The sequence below is a fragment of the Symphalangus syndactylus genome, chromosome 7, assembly GCF_028878055.3.
Source record: "Symphalangus syndactylus isolate Jambi chromosome 7, NHGRI_mSymSyn1-v2.1_pri, whole genome shotgun sequence".
Classification (NCBI taxonomy): Eukaryota; Metazoa; Chordata; class Mammalia; order Primates; family Hylobatidae; genus Symphalangus; species Symphalangus syndactylus.
In genome coordinates this window covers 59,015,118-59,032,398 of record NC_072429.2, presented here as the reverse complement: position 1 = coordinate 59,032,398, position 17,281 = coordinate 59,015,118, and the positions used below count along the sequence as shown (strand labels likewise).

At 38.0% G+C, this 17,281-nt stretch overlaps 1 protein-coding gene and 1 non-coding gene across 3 annotated transcripts in view; both read right to left on the bottom strand.

Moving 5' to 3' along the window:
* Positions 1-202: 202 nt before the first annotated feature.
* Positions 203-17,281, bottom strand: part of TOX (thymocyte selection associated high mobility group box) — a 310,511-nt gene continuing 293,432 nt past the window's right edge. For both annotated transcript variants that reach the window (XM_055286321.2, XM_055286322.2), the window contains 3 exons: positions 8,905-9,291; positions 1,698-1,849; positions 203-1,358 (listed from right to left, as the gene is read on the bottom strand). In XM_055286321.2, the coding sequence (XP_055142296.1) occupies positions 1,322-1,358; positions 1,698-1,849; positions 8,905-9,291 (576 nt within the window). In that variant the 3' untranslated portion in view covers positions 203-1,321. The remainder of the gene's footprint in view (positions 1,359-1,697; positions 1,850-8,904; positions 9,292-17,281) is intronic.
* LOC129487137 (U4 spliceosomal RNA) lies at positions 7,979-8,119 on the bottom strand. The gene has a single exon (XR_008659245.1). It is a non-coding gene; the product is annotated as a U4 spliceosomal RNA (small nuclear RNA).

Sequence of the window (17,281 nt, the reverse complement as noted above, 5' to 3'; positions counted from 1 at the left end):
GGGAGGGGTGGTTCAGAATTGACTAGAACCAGCTGAGAACCAAGAAGCAACCTTTTTAAGATAGAGGACCTGTCTGTTTGTTTAGTCTTGGAGCTTGTGTGACTTGGAGGGCAATTCTGTTATGTTGTATGAAGAAATAAAGTTCTTAAATATAATAGTTTTTTGTTTGCATCAACCAAAGAAATACAGAAATAAGGACTGGTTACTTTAATTTGCTGCTAAATGAGAAGCAGGTTTGGCTTTATTCATGTTACTGTAAAAACTAAATAATAAAGTATTCACACCAAGCGTGAATTTTTTTTTTTTTTGCCAGCAAAAGTTAAAACATCAAAGAAACCTCTTTCAAATACTAACAAATTTACTTACAAACACCTATATTTATTATTTCATAAATAGGCGCAACAGGTTCCATAAAAAAAGATTAAATACAGACACAGTATGAAGAAACAATAAGACAGAGCCATATGTAAAGGTTATAATTTAGCTGTTTCCAATCTGTTTCTGCATCTAATAAAATACCAGGTAAGCATTTGGCAGTTTTATACATAAAAGGACTTAAATGACATTTACTAACCATTACACAAAAAGTGATACAAAAAAGCAATTTTTCTGCAGTACAAAATAAATGTGTTTGCGCTTCCCTTAATACTAGTTTCTTTTTGTCTGATCAATGAGACAAAGCCAATTTGTTTTTAAATTAAAATCACTTGGGAATACTTTTTATTTTCAAATATTTTGAAAATATAGAACTATTAGTCAGTTGTTTTAAAAATGAAGTAAAAATATGAATGTTTGCCAATTTAACCCCTATTGTGAAATCAATAAACTGGAATGAGCCAGTTTCAATTACAATTTAGCTACAAAAACATTCACATTTTATACTCTAGGAGAGTGTAACATAGATGCTATTTACAAACTTGCTATGACTGCTACATCAAGCCATTTAAAAAGTCTTTAGTAGTTTCATATAAACACCCATTATGAAAACCAATGGAAAATCCAGGACTTTTATCCGAGACATCTACAGTTGCTAAGGCAGTTACTAGAGCGCAGCACTTCACAGCAAAAAACCAACATAAAATCTGAATGGTCCAAATTTCCTTCAGGGAAGAGGAAAAACAATGTCCATAAAGGATTAAAAAAATAATAAAGAAGCATGACTATTTCTTCCAGAGTGGGTGACCCACAAGCTCAAATGGTCCTAAGTGCTTAGCAACTTGTATTTTCTAATAAAATGGAGAACTGCCTTGACCGTACAAAGCAATCCATGGTGAAAACACTTCCCTGAATTCCTCAGTGGAAAGAAGAGGTGTTCAGATTCTCAAGTAAGGTACAGTGCTTTGTCCCTCTGCATGCCCCTGTAGGAAGAGAAAAAAAAAAAAACAGTTCCTTGTTACAAGACAACCTGTGCTACAGGTGAAAATGGGGGGATAGATGGCTTTGAATTATTTGCTCCAGCTTGAGTTGTTCACTGGGAAACTGCAATTAGTTAACCTACACCTGAAGTGAGAAGTGAGCTAAAGGCATTTGTTCTTGGAAGAGCTAGAAGACTGCTTAACAATTTCTGGTGTCTTCTGCCTTCATGAACGTGAAACTATCCCGGATCATGTTTTTGGAAGCAAGAAAACGATTAACTAGGGATGATATGCATGCTATGAGCGCTGTCCACCACCAGGTGGCGATGACCGGCCGCTTACCCACTACTGCAGTAGTCGTTATTCCAGTCCACCGGCTGTGGGGGAGGATTTCTGCACCCCGAACGCACATACTCCATTGCCTGGGTGACAACTTGTGCAGCTGTAGATGTAGGATTGATAATAGTCTGATAGTCAGGTTGAAGAGTAAATCCCTGAAAGGGAAAGCAAGTCCGCAAATAAGGATCAAAATGCATTTTAAGAAGAAAAGCACCTAAATATTTATTCATTCTTTGCAGACACACTAGGCCTCTTGCTTCTGTCTCTGCAAGGGCAAGCCTGTCGGAAGAGCCCAGAAAATTTAAAACAAAGGTAGAAAAGAAATGCCCACAAGTCCATTCTTCTTACCTTTCCTTCATTTAGCCATGTGTCAGAAAACCTTTAATTATACCCTTGAGCAGATAAATTGAATTGAGAAACAATTTCAAATATAGAGGAGCCAACTCAATCAAAACAAAGGGAGAAGAGGGCCTAAACCCCTCAAAGTTTATGTTTTCTATCAAAACTAAGGATGCATTAATAGTTAATCCCCAGAATATGCAACAGAATCTTTTTTGAAGGATTCAGGCAGCAGGTGGCTGAGTGTTTTATTAGACTACACCTATTCACATATTGTTCTCAAACCTCTTTTTCTTCATTCAATCACAAAGGGACCATCTGCTTCTTCTTTTATTTGTATTTCTCTCTCAGCTAAAAAATTTCAACCAAAGCTTTTTAACAGTTGTTGGACTAATATAGGGAAAAGAGATGCAAAGCAACTTGCCATTGCAAAACACAGGGAGGGAAAAGTGTACCACAGAGCAAATATTTTTTAATTGAAAAGTCTATTAACTGGCAAACAATAATCAGACTTCAGGAAGATTCTTCTAATACACTGGCATGGTGAAGTGTTGACTTTTAATCCTAGCGAAGCTATTAAAAATTCAGGGACAGAATCTCTGAAGTATATAGCTATATCTGGTAAACAAAAAGCATTCTACACTAAGATTTATTTTTAGCTTCTCTGGTGAATTCAAGAGCAACATAAGCAAGCTTTTCTGGAAATGACCAAAAAGGCAACTTAATTAATCTCATGATTGTCTCTGAAGCAGATTCCATCCATGATTTTTAACCACTAAGAAATCAAGAGATTGAAAAAGAAACCATTCTCTATTTACTTGGAGAAAGCTTTTGAAGGCATAATATTGTTGAATTTTCACTTTTAAAGAACTCAGCAGGATGACAGGAGGATTGATTTTTAACTAGGGATACCTCCTTAGACTTTTATTCATGTTTGAGTGTCCCTCGTGTAAAGACTCGAAGGCACCTATTACCAAATATTCTCATTTCTCATTATTCAGTTTTAGATAATAAGTTTATTTCCTATTCAAATGATAAAGACTTCAAGCCAACATCACCACTGATTCCCACACAAACTGTGGACAAAGACAAAACTCTGAATGATTGGAGACAAATCACTGAAAAATGGAGAATTCAACCAGATTGGTTACTTGATCTCACACAGACTAAAAGAAATTCACAGCTTGTTTATGGAAAATAAGTTTGTCTATGTAGATGTGGCCTGTTCCTCAAGCTGTAAATATCTTCCAAAATATTTCCCTAGTGTCTAGTTAGATGCTGGGCGAAGGGCAGGAGAAAACTCTTGAGAGGAGCTTTGTCTTGGCTTCCTTTATTCAGCCTCATCACAAGGCTGCTGTAAGCATCTTGAGATCAGAGAGTGTTTCAAATACGTACTGGGTATTCTCAGGGCCTAGCCCATAATAGTGGCTCAATAAATCATGTTTTTCATAAGTAAAGTTTATTGCAGACTGTTTGATGCTACTGTTGGAAAGGTGCAGGGTATATAAGTGATTAAATGTCACGGATTTCCTATCTTTTTGTTGTTGTTAGAGACCGGGTCTTGCTCTGTCACCCAGAATGGAGTGCAGTGGCATGATCACAGCTCACTGCAGCCTCAAACTCCTAGACTAATGCAACCCTTATGCCTTGGCCTTCCAGGTAGCTAGAACTACAGATGTGTGCCATTATGCGTGGCTAATTTAAATTTATTTATTTATTTTTTGTAGAGATAGAGACTTGCAATGTTGCCCAGGCTAGTCTTGAACTCTAGGGCGCAAGCAATCCTCTTACCTTGGTCTCCCAAAGTGCTGGGATTATGGGCATGAGCCATTGTAGTCAGCTGCTATCTTTTTAGTGTAAAGTTCTCCATATTGGATTTTTGTTTTGTTTTGTTTTTGAGACAGGCTCTTGCTCTGTCACCCAGGCTGGAGTGCAATGACACCATCTCGGCTCACTGCAGTCTCGACCTCCTGGGCTCAAGCGATCCTTCCACCTCAACCTCCCAAGTAGCTGGGACTACAGGTGCTGCCATTATGCCTTGCTAAATTTTTTTTGGTGTGCGTGTATGTGTTGTAGAGACATAGTTTCGCCATATTTCCCAGGCTCATTTCCAATTCCTGGGTTAAGGCGATCCTCCCACTGTGGCCTCCCAAAGGGCTGGGATTACGGGAGTGAGCCACCATGCTCGGTCTCCATATTGGTGTTTTACACAGTTGACAAAATGCAACCTAAAAGGAAAAAAGTCTCAAAAAAGAAGTAGTCGAGAATATATTGACTTAGTTGACGGTGTGGAAACATATGAAAAAGCAAAACACAAGCACAAATAAACAAATAAACCCAGCAACCACACAAGAACACCCACCCCTTTTCGCTGCCCTTCCCCACACAAAGACAACAGAAACCGCCATTTTTTTTCCCCATCCAATGAAAATAGTTCCTCAGGTTGTAAGAAAACATTATTAGTTTAAGATTCAATGAGTGACTTCAGTTTACAAAACCAAAATTATGTGTTAGCTACCAAGTTCAAAGATTTAAACTTCAGCTAACTTCAACGTCTATTTTAAGATCACTAATATCAAAACAAGGACCTAGAAAAATACAAGCAAAGCCTGAAGTAATATTATTTCACATTATTTTACTTTCTTTCAATTTAGAAAATGACACATTCCTCTGAACACTATAAAAAGAGATGCTGAGGTCAAATGTAGCACTCAGTAAATATTGATTATTGGTGTAAATATGAAACAACATGATGATACACATTTTTTGAAAAAGTGTTTGCTTAGTAGTCTAATTAAACAAGACTGAATATTTTGCATTTTAATACTCAGGAGAAAAATCACCAACTGTTTTGCAGCATGCCTGGAATTTTAAATTTCATTTTCTGGTGCCAGATTGAAATAAAAATAGGAAACATGATAAAGATTAATTTGATGTCAGAAGGGACATTTGCTCTTTAATTAGATTTCTGCAGCCCTCGCAGTTTTGTTGTGCCACCAGAGCAAGTCCGAAAAAGCCTGCAGCACAACCAAACAGTGATCCTCATATCCACACTTTACTGGGAACTAATTTCATTTCCTGCCTGTCTGGAGAGGTATTTTCAACAGGCATCAGTGTTTTTGTCTTCACAACTGATTTATTCATCAATCTCAATGTGATTTTTTTTTAAACCTTTAAATTACACCCAAATCCTAAAGCAGCTGTTTATTACACAAGGAAATTGAAAATCTGTCTGTGTGATATCATACAAAGATTTTTTCTTAAGGTTATAAAGGAAGTTGACAGATATTAATGATTTTTTTCTCTTGACCTCATTCGACAATCTCGTGAGCAGAAGAAAAGGAAGAAAACGACAAAAAAAGCAGGTCCACGGTTTCAGTGTATAAAACATTATTCTAGAAAAAAATGAAACTATTATTCCTGGTGGACCACACAATCATTTTTGTAGGATACATTCGTTTTCAAAAGGATAATAAAATAGCTAAAGTAACATTGGAATATGAGACACTATTTTAAAAATACAGTTGCTGTTAACTTTCTTCTCTCTCTGTCTCTCTTTCTCTCTCTCTGTCTGGTGTTTGGGTATGTCCACATGGCTCCCACATGAGGAAGCAAACATCTTCAGCATAAAGGTGTTTTGAATGATGAATCAGGTCAGATTTTATCCACAACTCAGGTCTGCATCTACGGGCTGAAGACTAACTGATGACTCGGATGTGGGCCCCAACAGACTGTGGTGGTGGCAATAAATGAAGTGATAACGTGGAGGGGTGGTGGACTCCCTTTTTGATCCTGATTTTAGGATTGTCAATTCTCTGGGGATACCAGTCCCCTTCACCTGCAGGATCCCACTCCAATTCCCTGCCCTTGACTCTGACCTTGCCCCTACCTCTCTCTTTATTCCCCTGCTTCCCACTGGCCTCCTTCCCATCTCCTGGACAGGCCATGCTCCTCCCCAGATTGGCTCTCCCAGCTAGAGTCCCCTTTCCTGGCTGCTGCTGTCTGTGGGAACATCCTCTACACCCTTCCTACTTTCCAGTATTTAAAGCGTGCTTCCTCTTCTCATCCTTCAGGTCACTGTGCCAGCCCTTGAGAAGGGCTTTCCTTGTCCATCCTAGCTAAAGGCTCTGTCCTTCCTCCATGCACCCTGAAAGTCTAGAAGTCTTGTCTTCCAGTTTTATTTTTTTCAGGGGACCTTCGTTATTTGTTTATCATATCACCACTGCCATCCCTCCCCTGCCAACTCCACGGGGCAGGGGTCTCATGACTTGTTCTCACTCATCACTCAATTTGCAGAGCCTAGATAGTGCCTACCACATGTTAGGGGTTCAATTAAAATTTTTCGAATCAATTACATTTTAAAAAACTTCCAAGGAATTGAAATTGAAATTCTACTACCTGATCTTTGAATCCTTCTAACAGTGAAACACTTTTACTGCTCATTTCTTTGTTTATTTGTTCACTACTAAACAATTATTTTGACTACTTACCATGATCAAGGCATTGTTAAAAGAGTTCTTAGTCAATGTAGTCTTTGGAGCGATTTACTCTCCATTTTGTGCTTATGCCATTTGGGTAAATTGTAATCAGGTCTTCCCATCTCAGCAAGCATACTTTTCGGGATACACTAAAAGAACTGACTTAAAAGATGATGAATAACTTGTCCAATGTAATCTGTTCTATTTTTTCTTATACAGTTAAGATTCTATATGGAAAGACAAATCTCTTGGATTTTACATGTGGTCTTATGTAAATCTGAAATATTTGAAAACTATTCAGGATCACAGCCACATCATCCAAGGTGTTTATGTTAGCATAAATAGAAAAAGTAATCATCTCTGATTGATAAATCAGAAAAAAGATCTCTGCACACAGCTCCAGCCCGCAGCATGGTGAGGAAACTGAACTTTTGGTTTTTTTCCTCCGGGAAGAAACAGCCCCCAACTATAGCACTGTAAGCAAAACATGGGTCCTTAGCTAGGCAGCACCCTCAAACAGGGGTCAATTATCCAACCAAGGGTGGCATCCTCCAAACAACTAATTCTTCACACAAACATTACTGGTTCATTAAGATGCATGGATACCCAAGTATGTCCCTTTAATTGAAGTTGATGTCTGATGGGAAGAGTGGGAATTTGACCCTCAGAATATAACTTGGTCATTCCCTCTTAAGACAAGGCAGGGTGGTGGGAAGTGGCTTTCTACGTACTCTTGTTCCCCAGTGAATCAACAGCTGTGTTGGATGCAGATAAGAAAATCGTCATAGCTTTAACAGTATCTTGGCTTAGGCACCAAGAAAAACTTCAGTAAGAAGATGAATCCCTTTGTTCTCCATAACGACTTTGATTTGAGAAGTAACCAGAATTTAAAGATCCTTTGAATTCTTAGGACATACAGGTTTTCTCATATGAAAGAGTTAAGAGTCTACAAGAACGATTGTGAGTGAGACGCAGCAAGCCTAGCATTTTAGAATCCAGCCTCCGAGTTTTGAACAGACCTGGGTTTGAATTCCATCTCTAACCTTATGAGCACATGACTTAACTCTGCCAAGCCTCAGTGTCTTCCTCTAAATGAAGATAATGCTTGTACCCACACTATAAGTTTTCTGAGAATTAAAGAAGAGGTGGTGTATTAAAAGCATTGGGCTTGTTACTGTGAGCTCTCAAAAATCCTGTCAATAATAATAATAGTAATAATAATAATGAATTGGGGACTATGTATATTTGATTTCTTTTTCTGCCTCTCCTTCCGCTTCATCTCGATCCCAATCCAACTAAAGATTCAAATTCCACAGAGAGGTAGACATCGATTCTACAGGAAAGCTGTGTTTGCCTTATATCCTTATAGCTTGGAGAGCAACAGAGTAATTGGAGTATATAAGTGATACCTGCATTTAATGTGATTTGTAGTCTTTACTTTTATTTATTTTTTTAAAAATTATATTGTCTCCACAGAGACTATAAAAGATTGCCAGTGTCAATTACACTGCAAGTTGTCATGGCAGGGTAGTGGGAGAAGCTTTCATCTGGCAATAATCACATCTCAGATAAACTTCATTGGCTACGATACTGCCACTGCGCAAAGCTGCTTTTATTTTTTTAAATAAAATTTAAAAAATAGTTTTAGGATTTCAGGATGCCTTCTGTTAAGTTTAGTTTATATTGTTTGAGCCTAATTTTCAAATTTTAAAATAACACCAAAATCCAAAAGCAATATTTGATTTCAAAGAAAAGTTAAGCTAAAATTGCACACAAATGGTTTCAATAATCAGGGAGTGGGTAGGGAGGCTTCCAAACAGCCTGTGTTTTTCAATTTATGCAGAAGCCAGATATCCATTTTTAAATAAAACTCTGGTTAAAATGTTCAGTTCTTAGGACTTTCAGGGTTCCACCAGATTTGGTGTTGGACCTGATTTCATTTTTCAGCATTTATTGGACTCAAGAGGCATACCAGTCAAGACTTTCTCATCTCCAAACAATATTTTTTAAAAAGTTGTAGAATTCTCTATTCCAAAGAGATTCGGCAGCACTTGGTATCTTAAAATAACAAATGTACTTTACTCAAGAAACAGAAAACAAGAAGAATGATTAGAAACATGAAGCAAAATGGATATCATGGGAAAGAAACCAGCGATTATGAAAAGAAGTGACTGTCAATTGTGATGGCATAATGCCACACGAACTCACCACTTGTAAATTACGTTTTACAGAAAGCAGATATTTGTTGAGTATCTTTAGTGCTCTCTTGACTTAAATGGAAGGATAGAAAACACATATCCCCAATCCTGTGCTGGATAAACAGCTCCCCCCACCTCCGCCACCAGACTTCAGAATAGGGGTGCACACTCTAAGTCCAGAGCCATTGCACTTACTTGCTGCATGGTGGGTGAGTGTAAGGCAGACTGGACCTGCATGGGGAGCTGGTTCCCAAGGGGCTGCTGCATGGTGAGCGGCTGGTGCTGTTGCATGTTGAGATGCTGGTGAAGAGGCGGGCTGATCTGGAGGGGAGGAGGAGGGGACACAGCCATGTTTGCTATAGAGACAGTCACTGGCATTTGGTTATTCGGCTTGGGGGCTATGTTCCTGGGGAGACTAGGATGCATGGCGGTTAGGTGAGGATTCATTCCCGGTTGTTGGTGATAGTGGGAACTTAGGTACAGGGCCGAGTGGGCCTGGCTGGGCCCATGGAACACCGACGGCTTCGAATTGATCAGCTGAGGAGGTTGAGATGTCTTCACATCAACAGGTTCACTGTAGCTCTGTTGAGGAAACAAATGAGCAGAGTTGGGAGACTGATACATGAGTGTTGATTCTAGGTATGACGCTTTGTGAGTTTATTAAAGCACCTTCCCTGGAATCCATACCCATGACTATCCTGGACTCTCTTATCTAAGAATTTCTTCACCATTATTTGTAATGTGATTTATACAAGACAGCTTCTATCCCTTTTATGAAATTGAAAACAATCTGCAATGACATTTTGTTCCTTTGCCTAAATGTTTTTAACTCGGTGACTTTTCTCATCATCCAAACGAGGGTGACAAGATGGGTTTGTGGGGGGGCGGGGGACGGGAGAAGGCAGATGCTGCGAATGCCCAAACGGGAAACACACGCGAAGATTACTTTCAAAGCAAATCAGTTCTGGAGTTCTTCTATAGATTATAGGTTTAGTTTTTAATTTTTCCTTTTTTATATTCTCAAAGAGACTTGGCCTAGATATTTGCACAAAGAAAACAAAGCTGGTTGATGGAAATGGATATGGGAGAACAGAGTTCTAAAATACCTTTCTGAAGTCATATAAAACTACATTAATATACTCTTCAAAGTAACTGCAGAACTTATCCTGAGTTTTAAAATGAAGTTGGTGATGAATTGTCCTCCATAATGAAGTAGATAAAAATAATCTCTCTCAGAAATTTTAGACTCCATCATAAATTAATATAATTTTGCCCTAATTTTTTCCACACCTTCATATGATCATTTCCTAATAATATTTTAATTGATTTTAAAACTGAACATTTCAGTAAAGGCTGAAAAGAATCAAGAATTAACCCTGCGGCAATTCCTCATGGGCCTGAACCTACCTCCTACATTTCCTGAGAGGAAGAGACTGATAAAACAACCAAAGGTAGAAGGTAGAACCAACTGGAAGGAAAAAAATGATAAAATGGATTGGAGAAAAAAAAAATCACTCTGTCAAAGCAAGGTCTTGAGGACGCATATATGCTTTTACTCTGCAATCTCAATGTCATGCTTATTCAGCTTTCAAGTCAAAGTGAGTTTCTTGCTACTCTCCGCACTGCAGGGAGAACTGTGCCATGAGGGCTCTCGGGGTCCTTCTGCTCAGTGCACCACCGGGCAACCCACTGACAGGCCCTTAGAGAAACGGGTTCATCACGCACGACGGCGTGAAAGTCAAGCCGGGTAGCTTCATTATCACCAGGCAGCTTACAATACAGTTAGCAACACAACTGATTTGTCTTCAATAATGCAGTCAAGTTTCATGAAAACCACAGTAAGAATGATGCTGCGTATGTCTGCTGACTCCCGGGGGGACAGGCTGGGGTGGGTGGATGATTAGCCCCACGTTCTGTCATTATAGAAAGGACACATCTGACACCTGTAAAAGTATGCCAAACCATGGACACCTGGGGTCCTGTGAGACTCTGAATACCCCACGCACAGTATAAAGTAAGGTGTACTGAAATAATTCCAGCCCCTTTGGAGAGTCCTCTCATTCTGACATTTTTCCCTGTATCACACTGTTGATGCAGCTTTCTGAAATAGGAACAAACATTTAGACTCCCTGTCTTCAGTATTAACGTTAAAAACGTCAAAAACTGTTCATGAAAAAATTTTAAGGGGAGGTTTTAGATCGAAGAAGCTTTATTAAATGTAGCTCCGAAAAGGTGCTTTTCATTAAAAAGAACAAGTTTTAAGTAGATTTTTTTTGGATTCCATTTAAAAATTCTTATTGTTGATGTGCAAAATAGTTAACAATTCAAGGAAAAGGTCAAACGGGTTAATCGAGGTTATGTAAACAGTGACTACTTCCACATCAGAATAACATGGACTGCAACTGATATGCCTCAAAAATTATTCCGTATATGCCAGAAAGATTATGTGTTAAGTCTGTGTGTTTAAGTAATCTGGAAAAGTGTTCGGTATGTTTGAATTCCCTCTTTTTAGCCTATTGCAGAAGGGCTAGTTTCATATTTAGTCACAGCCTGTGTTGACTTCATACCAGAAAGAAATCATATTTATAAAGATGGATACATATTGGTGCATCTTTATTTTTTGCTTTATAGTTGTTGTTTTTAATTTAAAAATAATACAAGTCACTCACATTCTTGTATGATCAAAAGTAGAAAATACGTGTAACTGTAAAAATGTTTTCGTTTTTAATTTCTATATATAACTTATTACTAGATAATGAGGTAACTTTTGGCTAAAGAAATAAAAATATCAAATTCAAAATAAACAATGAATCTAATTCTCCTGAATTCTACTATTTAAATAACAGTATGTGGTCCATCATATAGAGAGATGATAGATAAGCAGATGTAGAGATGGAATAGATGTACAGATTTATAGAAGTGAACAGACAGCAACCTAATTTGAGATACTTTATTACCAACCTTGTAAAGCTCTCTTTTCTCATGGATAATTAAACACAAAACATTTTCTCTATCTAGCCACTTATTTGTCATTTATGTCCTCCATATCAAAGCATGCAAAGACCAGTCCCCCTCAACCTACTTTGAAAGAGTAGTAACTTTTAATCACTAGAATAACTATTGGAAAACTCAGAGTAAATAGAGTTCCAAAGATAATGATTCAGACAACACTTGAAACATAATTTTTAACATAGGGGGAGGGGGAATTTGGGGAAGTTATATATATTTTCTCTTTATTTTCTAATCATTGACGGTGACAACAGAAATAATGTATCCAGCCTTGTGCCTGAACGTGGCAGGTGCTCCAATATGAGTTCTTTTCCTGTAGTCTCTTTTCACAAAGATGTCCTGATTCCTCCAAAAAGGCATCTTTTTTTGACAGTAGGGACTTGAATTTCTGTAGCCCACGCATCTACCATAGTGCAAAGTACATAAAAACACAATTATGTTTTCTAAGGAGTGAATGACTATCCTTGAGCAATCCTCCAGGCAGTCAGCATTGCCCTTGCTGACTTGCCCTCTTGACCGGACACACCGTTCCTCTTCCCATGGAGTGAGGAAGGATCTGAAGGCTTGGAAAAGCCGCAGAGTATTAGACTGACCTTCCTCATGCTCTTCTCTGCTCTCGGCAGGAGCCAAACCCTTCCTGAAGTGATGAGAAATTACAGCTTTCCGCTCTGTCCTTTGGTTAGATACACTGCCCTTTATGCCTCACTGGTCTTGGGGGAATGGCGGTAGCAGGGCAGCTAGTTCAGTCTCACTCGTACTTTGGGAATTTGTATCTTTATGTAATGGTCCACTCATTTAGATGAGGAAAAATCTGCTTCTGGCTTCGCTTTTAATTAATTATTAAGCAGTCTAGTACAATAGACCATCTATTAATTACAGAGCTATTTTATTGTTCTGGAAGATAGGTAGAATAAGTTCATTTTCAGTGGCAAACTGCCATAAATTCATAATGTGATTAAATGAAAATACATAGAAATCATAATGTACTCTTACTGCCATTTTTTTCCAATTTAACTGTGAAAGCAAGGCTACAATTTTGCTAATCAATTATATTGCATATGAAGACTTCTATACCTATCATTCAGAAATTAGAACTATTTTCTCATACATACTAAGTAATTCGCATTTGTTTCCACTTTTAAACACATTAACCACTTTCATTTAGCAATGAGTGTCGTGTTGGTCACCTGACAAATGTGTTTCCCAGCTTGTAGACACCTGAAAATCAACCTTTGAATCCTACACTTTCACAGAAGGAATGTGTTCTTGCTGTTAGTTTCTGAGTACGTTCTCTTTCCTATTTGCATTTAGACCACAGATTCTGGAAGATAATTTCTACAAGCCATAAAGTGGGGGTAGTGGCCATAGAGACATTTTGAGTATTATCTGTAGGGGGTTCCTTTGACATATTGCAAAATGTATAAAGGACACAACTCTATAAGCCTGAAGATACCTCTTACTAACCAAATTGTTGATTACCCAAGGTAGCTTCAATCCCATTTACTTTGTATAATGAAGATAATACTGCATAGTGTATAAATTTCCCCATTCTGGGATGATATGTGCTATAAAAATGAAAGATTGATAAAGCTATTGTTATTTAAAATAGCAAAGTATAAACACAATACATAAAACTCAGTGGAAGGAACAATATAAGAGTTGCTGAACCAAATCAAATTAATAGTCCATCTAATTTGATGCTTGTTTTCAGCACTGACCGATACTTGATGCATTGAAAATTAAACAAAATTTATGCACCTACTCAATTGTGCATTGCTCCTTCTGGAAGAAAAATTCTTTCTGCTCCATGCAGGTGATTAACTTATACCCTGAAGCATGAGATTTTATTATCTTTAAATCACGATCTGCGTTTACAGAGCTGCAAATTTTATGTTAACAGTCATACAATGATCCATCCCATTTGCAAATTCAGACTCAGTATCTGTCTCCATAGCTCACCATGGCATGGTATCTGTAAGTTTGCCTCATTCTATAAAAAGAAACTATTTTTTTCAAATCCACTTTCCTTTAATTGAACTAAGCATTGTGCTTCTTTACTATTGACTATGGAAACAGAGAACTCTCTTGACTTAATTCAATATTGTCCTGTTCTGTACGTTTAAAAAAAAAAAAGGTTTCCATTTGTCCTTTATAAATTTTAGTACTTCATGAACTATTCCTTAAGGTAGAAACACAATCTTATATTTGATGTTAAGACCTTAAAATCATGAATCTGATTGCCTTTATTTAATAAACCAGAACATAGTTATCCAAATGCCATATCCTTCCAGGTTGGCAATCCTGAGAAGTTATACACTTATTTCAATAATGCTGCCTTTCTTTGGGATATTTGTGAGCTTCCCTACTGGAATTCTCTTCAGAGCCTGTGGGACACTGTTTTACATATCCTCAGACAGCTCTTTGTCTTTTGATGGTGAATTTGATTTTTGGAAACAGCTAATAGTCACTTGAAGCCAAGTCTGCGGGTTATATCTGGGTGATGTTTGGGGAAAAGAATGAGGTGTGAAAACAATGTAACAAGATTGATTTTCTAATGTGGCTCATAAACTTTTCCTGACTACAGTTCTAAAAGAGGAGTTTCAAAAATTTTTTGAACTCTGGGAGCAATAATAAAATGAGTTTGCAGCCTCCCAAGGTGACTACTTTGAATGCAACACTCATTTTGGGAATATAAATTCTGGTCTATGTGGTAAAATGAAACTAGTTCCATTGCTCTATAGTTATACATTGTTTTCAGCATAATAATTTAGATCCATGTCTAAGAATTCCTGAGTCTATGGGAAAACTATATTTCCTTAGGCTTTATTTAACAGTCCAACCCCATATGACCTTCAATAGTGTGTAAAATTGCTTAAGATGGGAAGGCCAAGCCTTCATAATAGCATATATCCTTGGACCTCTTTGCAGGGTTCATAAAGATCATTTCAATTAAGAAAACTATAGATGAATGCATTTTTGTTTATATCTAGATAATTTCTTATCTTTATAAAGAAATGTATCTATGACGGAAAATTTTCCTTTTTTAATGTCACTTTTAAAATTTCCTTGTATCAAAGTAGCCTTTGATATAAAGACAAATTGAAAATATCATCCAGCTAAATTTTCAATGATATGCAAATCTTTCTCCCCCTTTGTATACTTACTAATACTAAAAATAAAATTAATAATAATACTCATAGCTTATATTTATTAAGTGCTTCCTATGTTCAGGATGCTGAGTCATGCTGTTTATTTTTTAAATTTTTGAATTTTAAAAATTTTAATTGTATTGTGATAAGAACACTTAACATGAGATCTACCATCTTCACAAATTTTCAAGTGTACAATCCAGTATTGTTGACTCTAGGTCCAATGTTGTACAGCAGATCTCCAGAGCTAATTCATCTGGTTTGAGGAATGCTTTCTGCCTGTTGATTATTGACTCCCTATTTCCCCCTTCCCCGGCCCTGGCAACCACCGTGCCACTCTTTGATTCTATGAAACTGACTATTCTAGATACCTCCTATAAGTGGAATCATGCAGTACATGTCTTTCTGTGACTGACTTATTTAATTTAGCATAATGTCCTCAAGTGAACCATGTAATTTATATAGATTTTCTTATTTTATCCTCATAGAAACCCTAAGATGTAGGTCCTATTATCTTCTCTGTTTAACATTTGAGTAAATGGAGACTTAGAACATCCAAGGAACTGCAGGAAGATATGCAGTTAGGAAGTGGGAAACCTGGGATTCGAATCCAGATCCACCCGCCCCAATGACTACAGACTCCTCAGTCTGAGGACTCTCCCAGTACAATAGAGGTGGCACTTTTAGATGTCCTAGAACAGGCTTCCCGTGATTCCATATGGAAGCGTAGAGGTTGAAGTTGCCTTAGAGGCCTCCAATCCTTATTTATAACATTTGCTTCTGCTTTTAAGTTTCTCTATGGAAAGAAGTTGTTTATTTTAACAATTCAAGAGTTTGGCAACGTCCCCTTCAGATTAAATTAATCTAATTTGAAATGGAACATATTTTCTTATTCTGTAGTCAGAGAAAATTAAGCATGAACAATCACTACCCTATGTCTAATGCCAATGTGGACTTAAACACCCTTGAGTCTTTGTTTTCTGAGTTTCATAATCTCGAATCCTCTCTTTTTCTGCTACTACCTTCTAACTTTCGGCCTTCCAGCCAATTTTATGACCTTTTCCAACTTCCCCCTTTAAATGACAGAGCCTAAAATTGAACAAGGTATTCTGGAGTCTGACCAGCACTGTGTTTGCAGCATCCGATGTCCTATAGATGTGTCCTGAAATTCTGATATGCTCGTACAGCAGGAGTGACCAGAGCTGGGCAGTTTTGTCACTGGCTCCACACAACCAGCTGAGGTACCCACCTGGCTGGAATAGCATGGCACAAAGCAGTGCTTTCCAAACATTCTGCAGGCCCAGATTCCTCTGAAGGTCTCAGCCTCTGTTGGTAGTGGGGGTAGCAGAGTGGGCAGTCGGCTGGACTCCACCCTCAATTAAGTGAGGGCAGCTTTACTCTTAGCTGTTTCGTATGTAAGAGCTGGCATGGAATTTTATGGGAGGTTGTTACCTCAATAAAATGAGGTGCCAGTTTGAAAGATTAAAAACATTTGAGAATTACTGAGGGTAGAGAAAAGCCTAAAGCTCTGGAACAAGACAGTGGGCAGTTTGAGTCCTACTCTGCCACAGCCACTGTGGGCAAGCCATTTACCCTCTCTGCCTAGAGACTGTCTAGAAAATGGGGCTAATTCCTACTGTGCAGGTTTGCTGTGATGGGAAATAGGAACACATGTAAAATGCCTACCACAGTGTAAGGCACATAGAAGCTACTCTGTAGACGGATGCCATGTATATTTTTGTTACTATTGGAAACAATTCAATATCCTGGTAAGAATGGGCCAGGATTTCCATTTGGAAGTTACAAAAGCTAGAATATTTGTTTCCTAGGATTAAGCATTTTATTTTTGGCAGACTTCAATGTTATTCAAGCCTGGAGTCATGTTAATTAATCTGCTGGATTAGATGGTATATAGCACTTTTTTATTTTTTATTATTTTTTGGAGATGGAGTGTTACTCTGTCGCCCAGGATGGAGGGCAGGTGGTACAGTCTTGGCTCACTGCAACCTCTACCTCACAGGTTCAAGTGATTCTCCTGCCTCAGCCTTCTGAGCAGCTGGGATTACAGGCACTCATTACCATGCTCAGCTAATTTTTGTATTTTTAGTGGAGACAGGGTTTCACCATATTGGCCGGGCTGGTCTTGAACTCCTGACCTCAAGTGATCTGCCTGCCTCAGCCTCCCAAAGTGCTGAGATTACAAGCATGAGCCACCATGCCTGGCTGGTATATAGTACTTTTAAATGGAAGAAGTAATCACCAAAGCATTGTCAATCCTGTGACTCAGTTTCACAGGTAGAGTCAAAGGTCATTGACTGCTCTTATTTTTGATTATGTTCTGTAAGAAGCAGCTAATTTTAAAGGATCACTTCAGGTCTTTCAAGTATCATGAAACAGTCCACTTGGATCTGCTA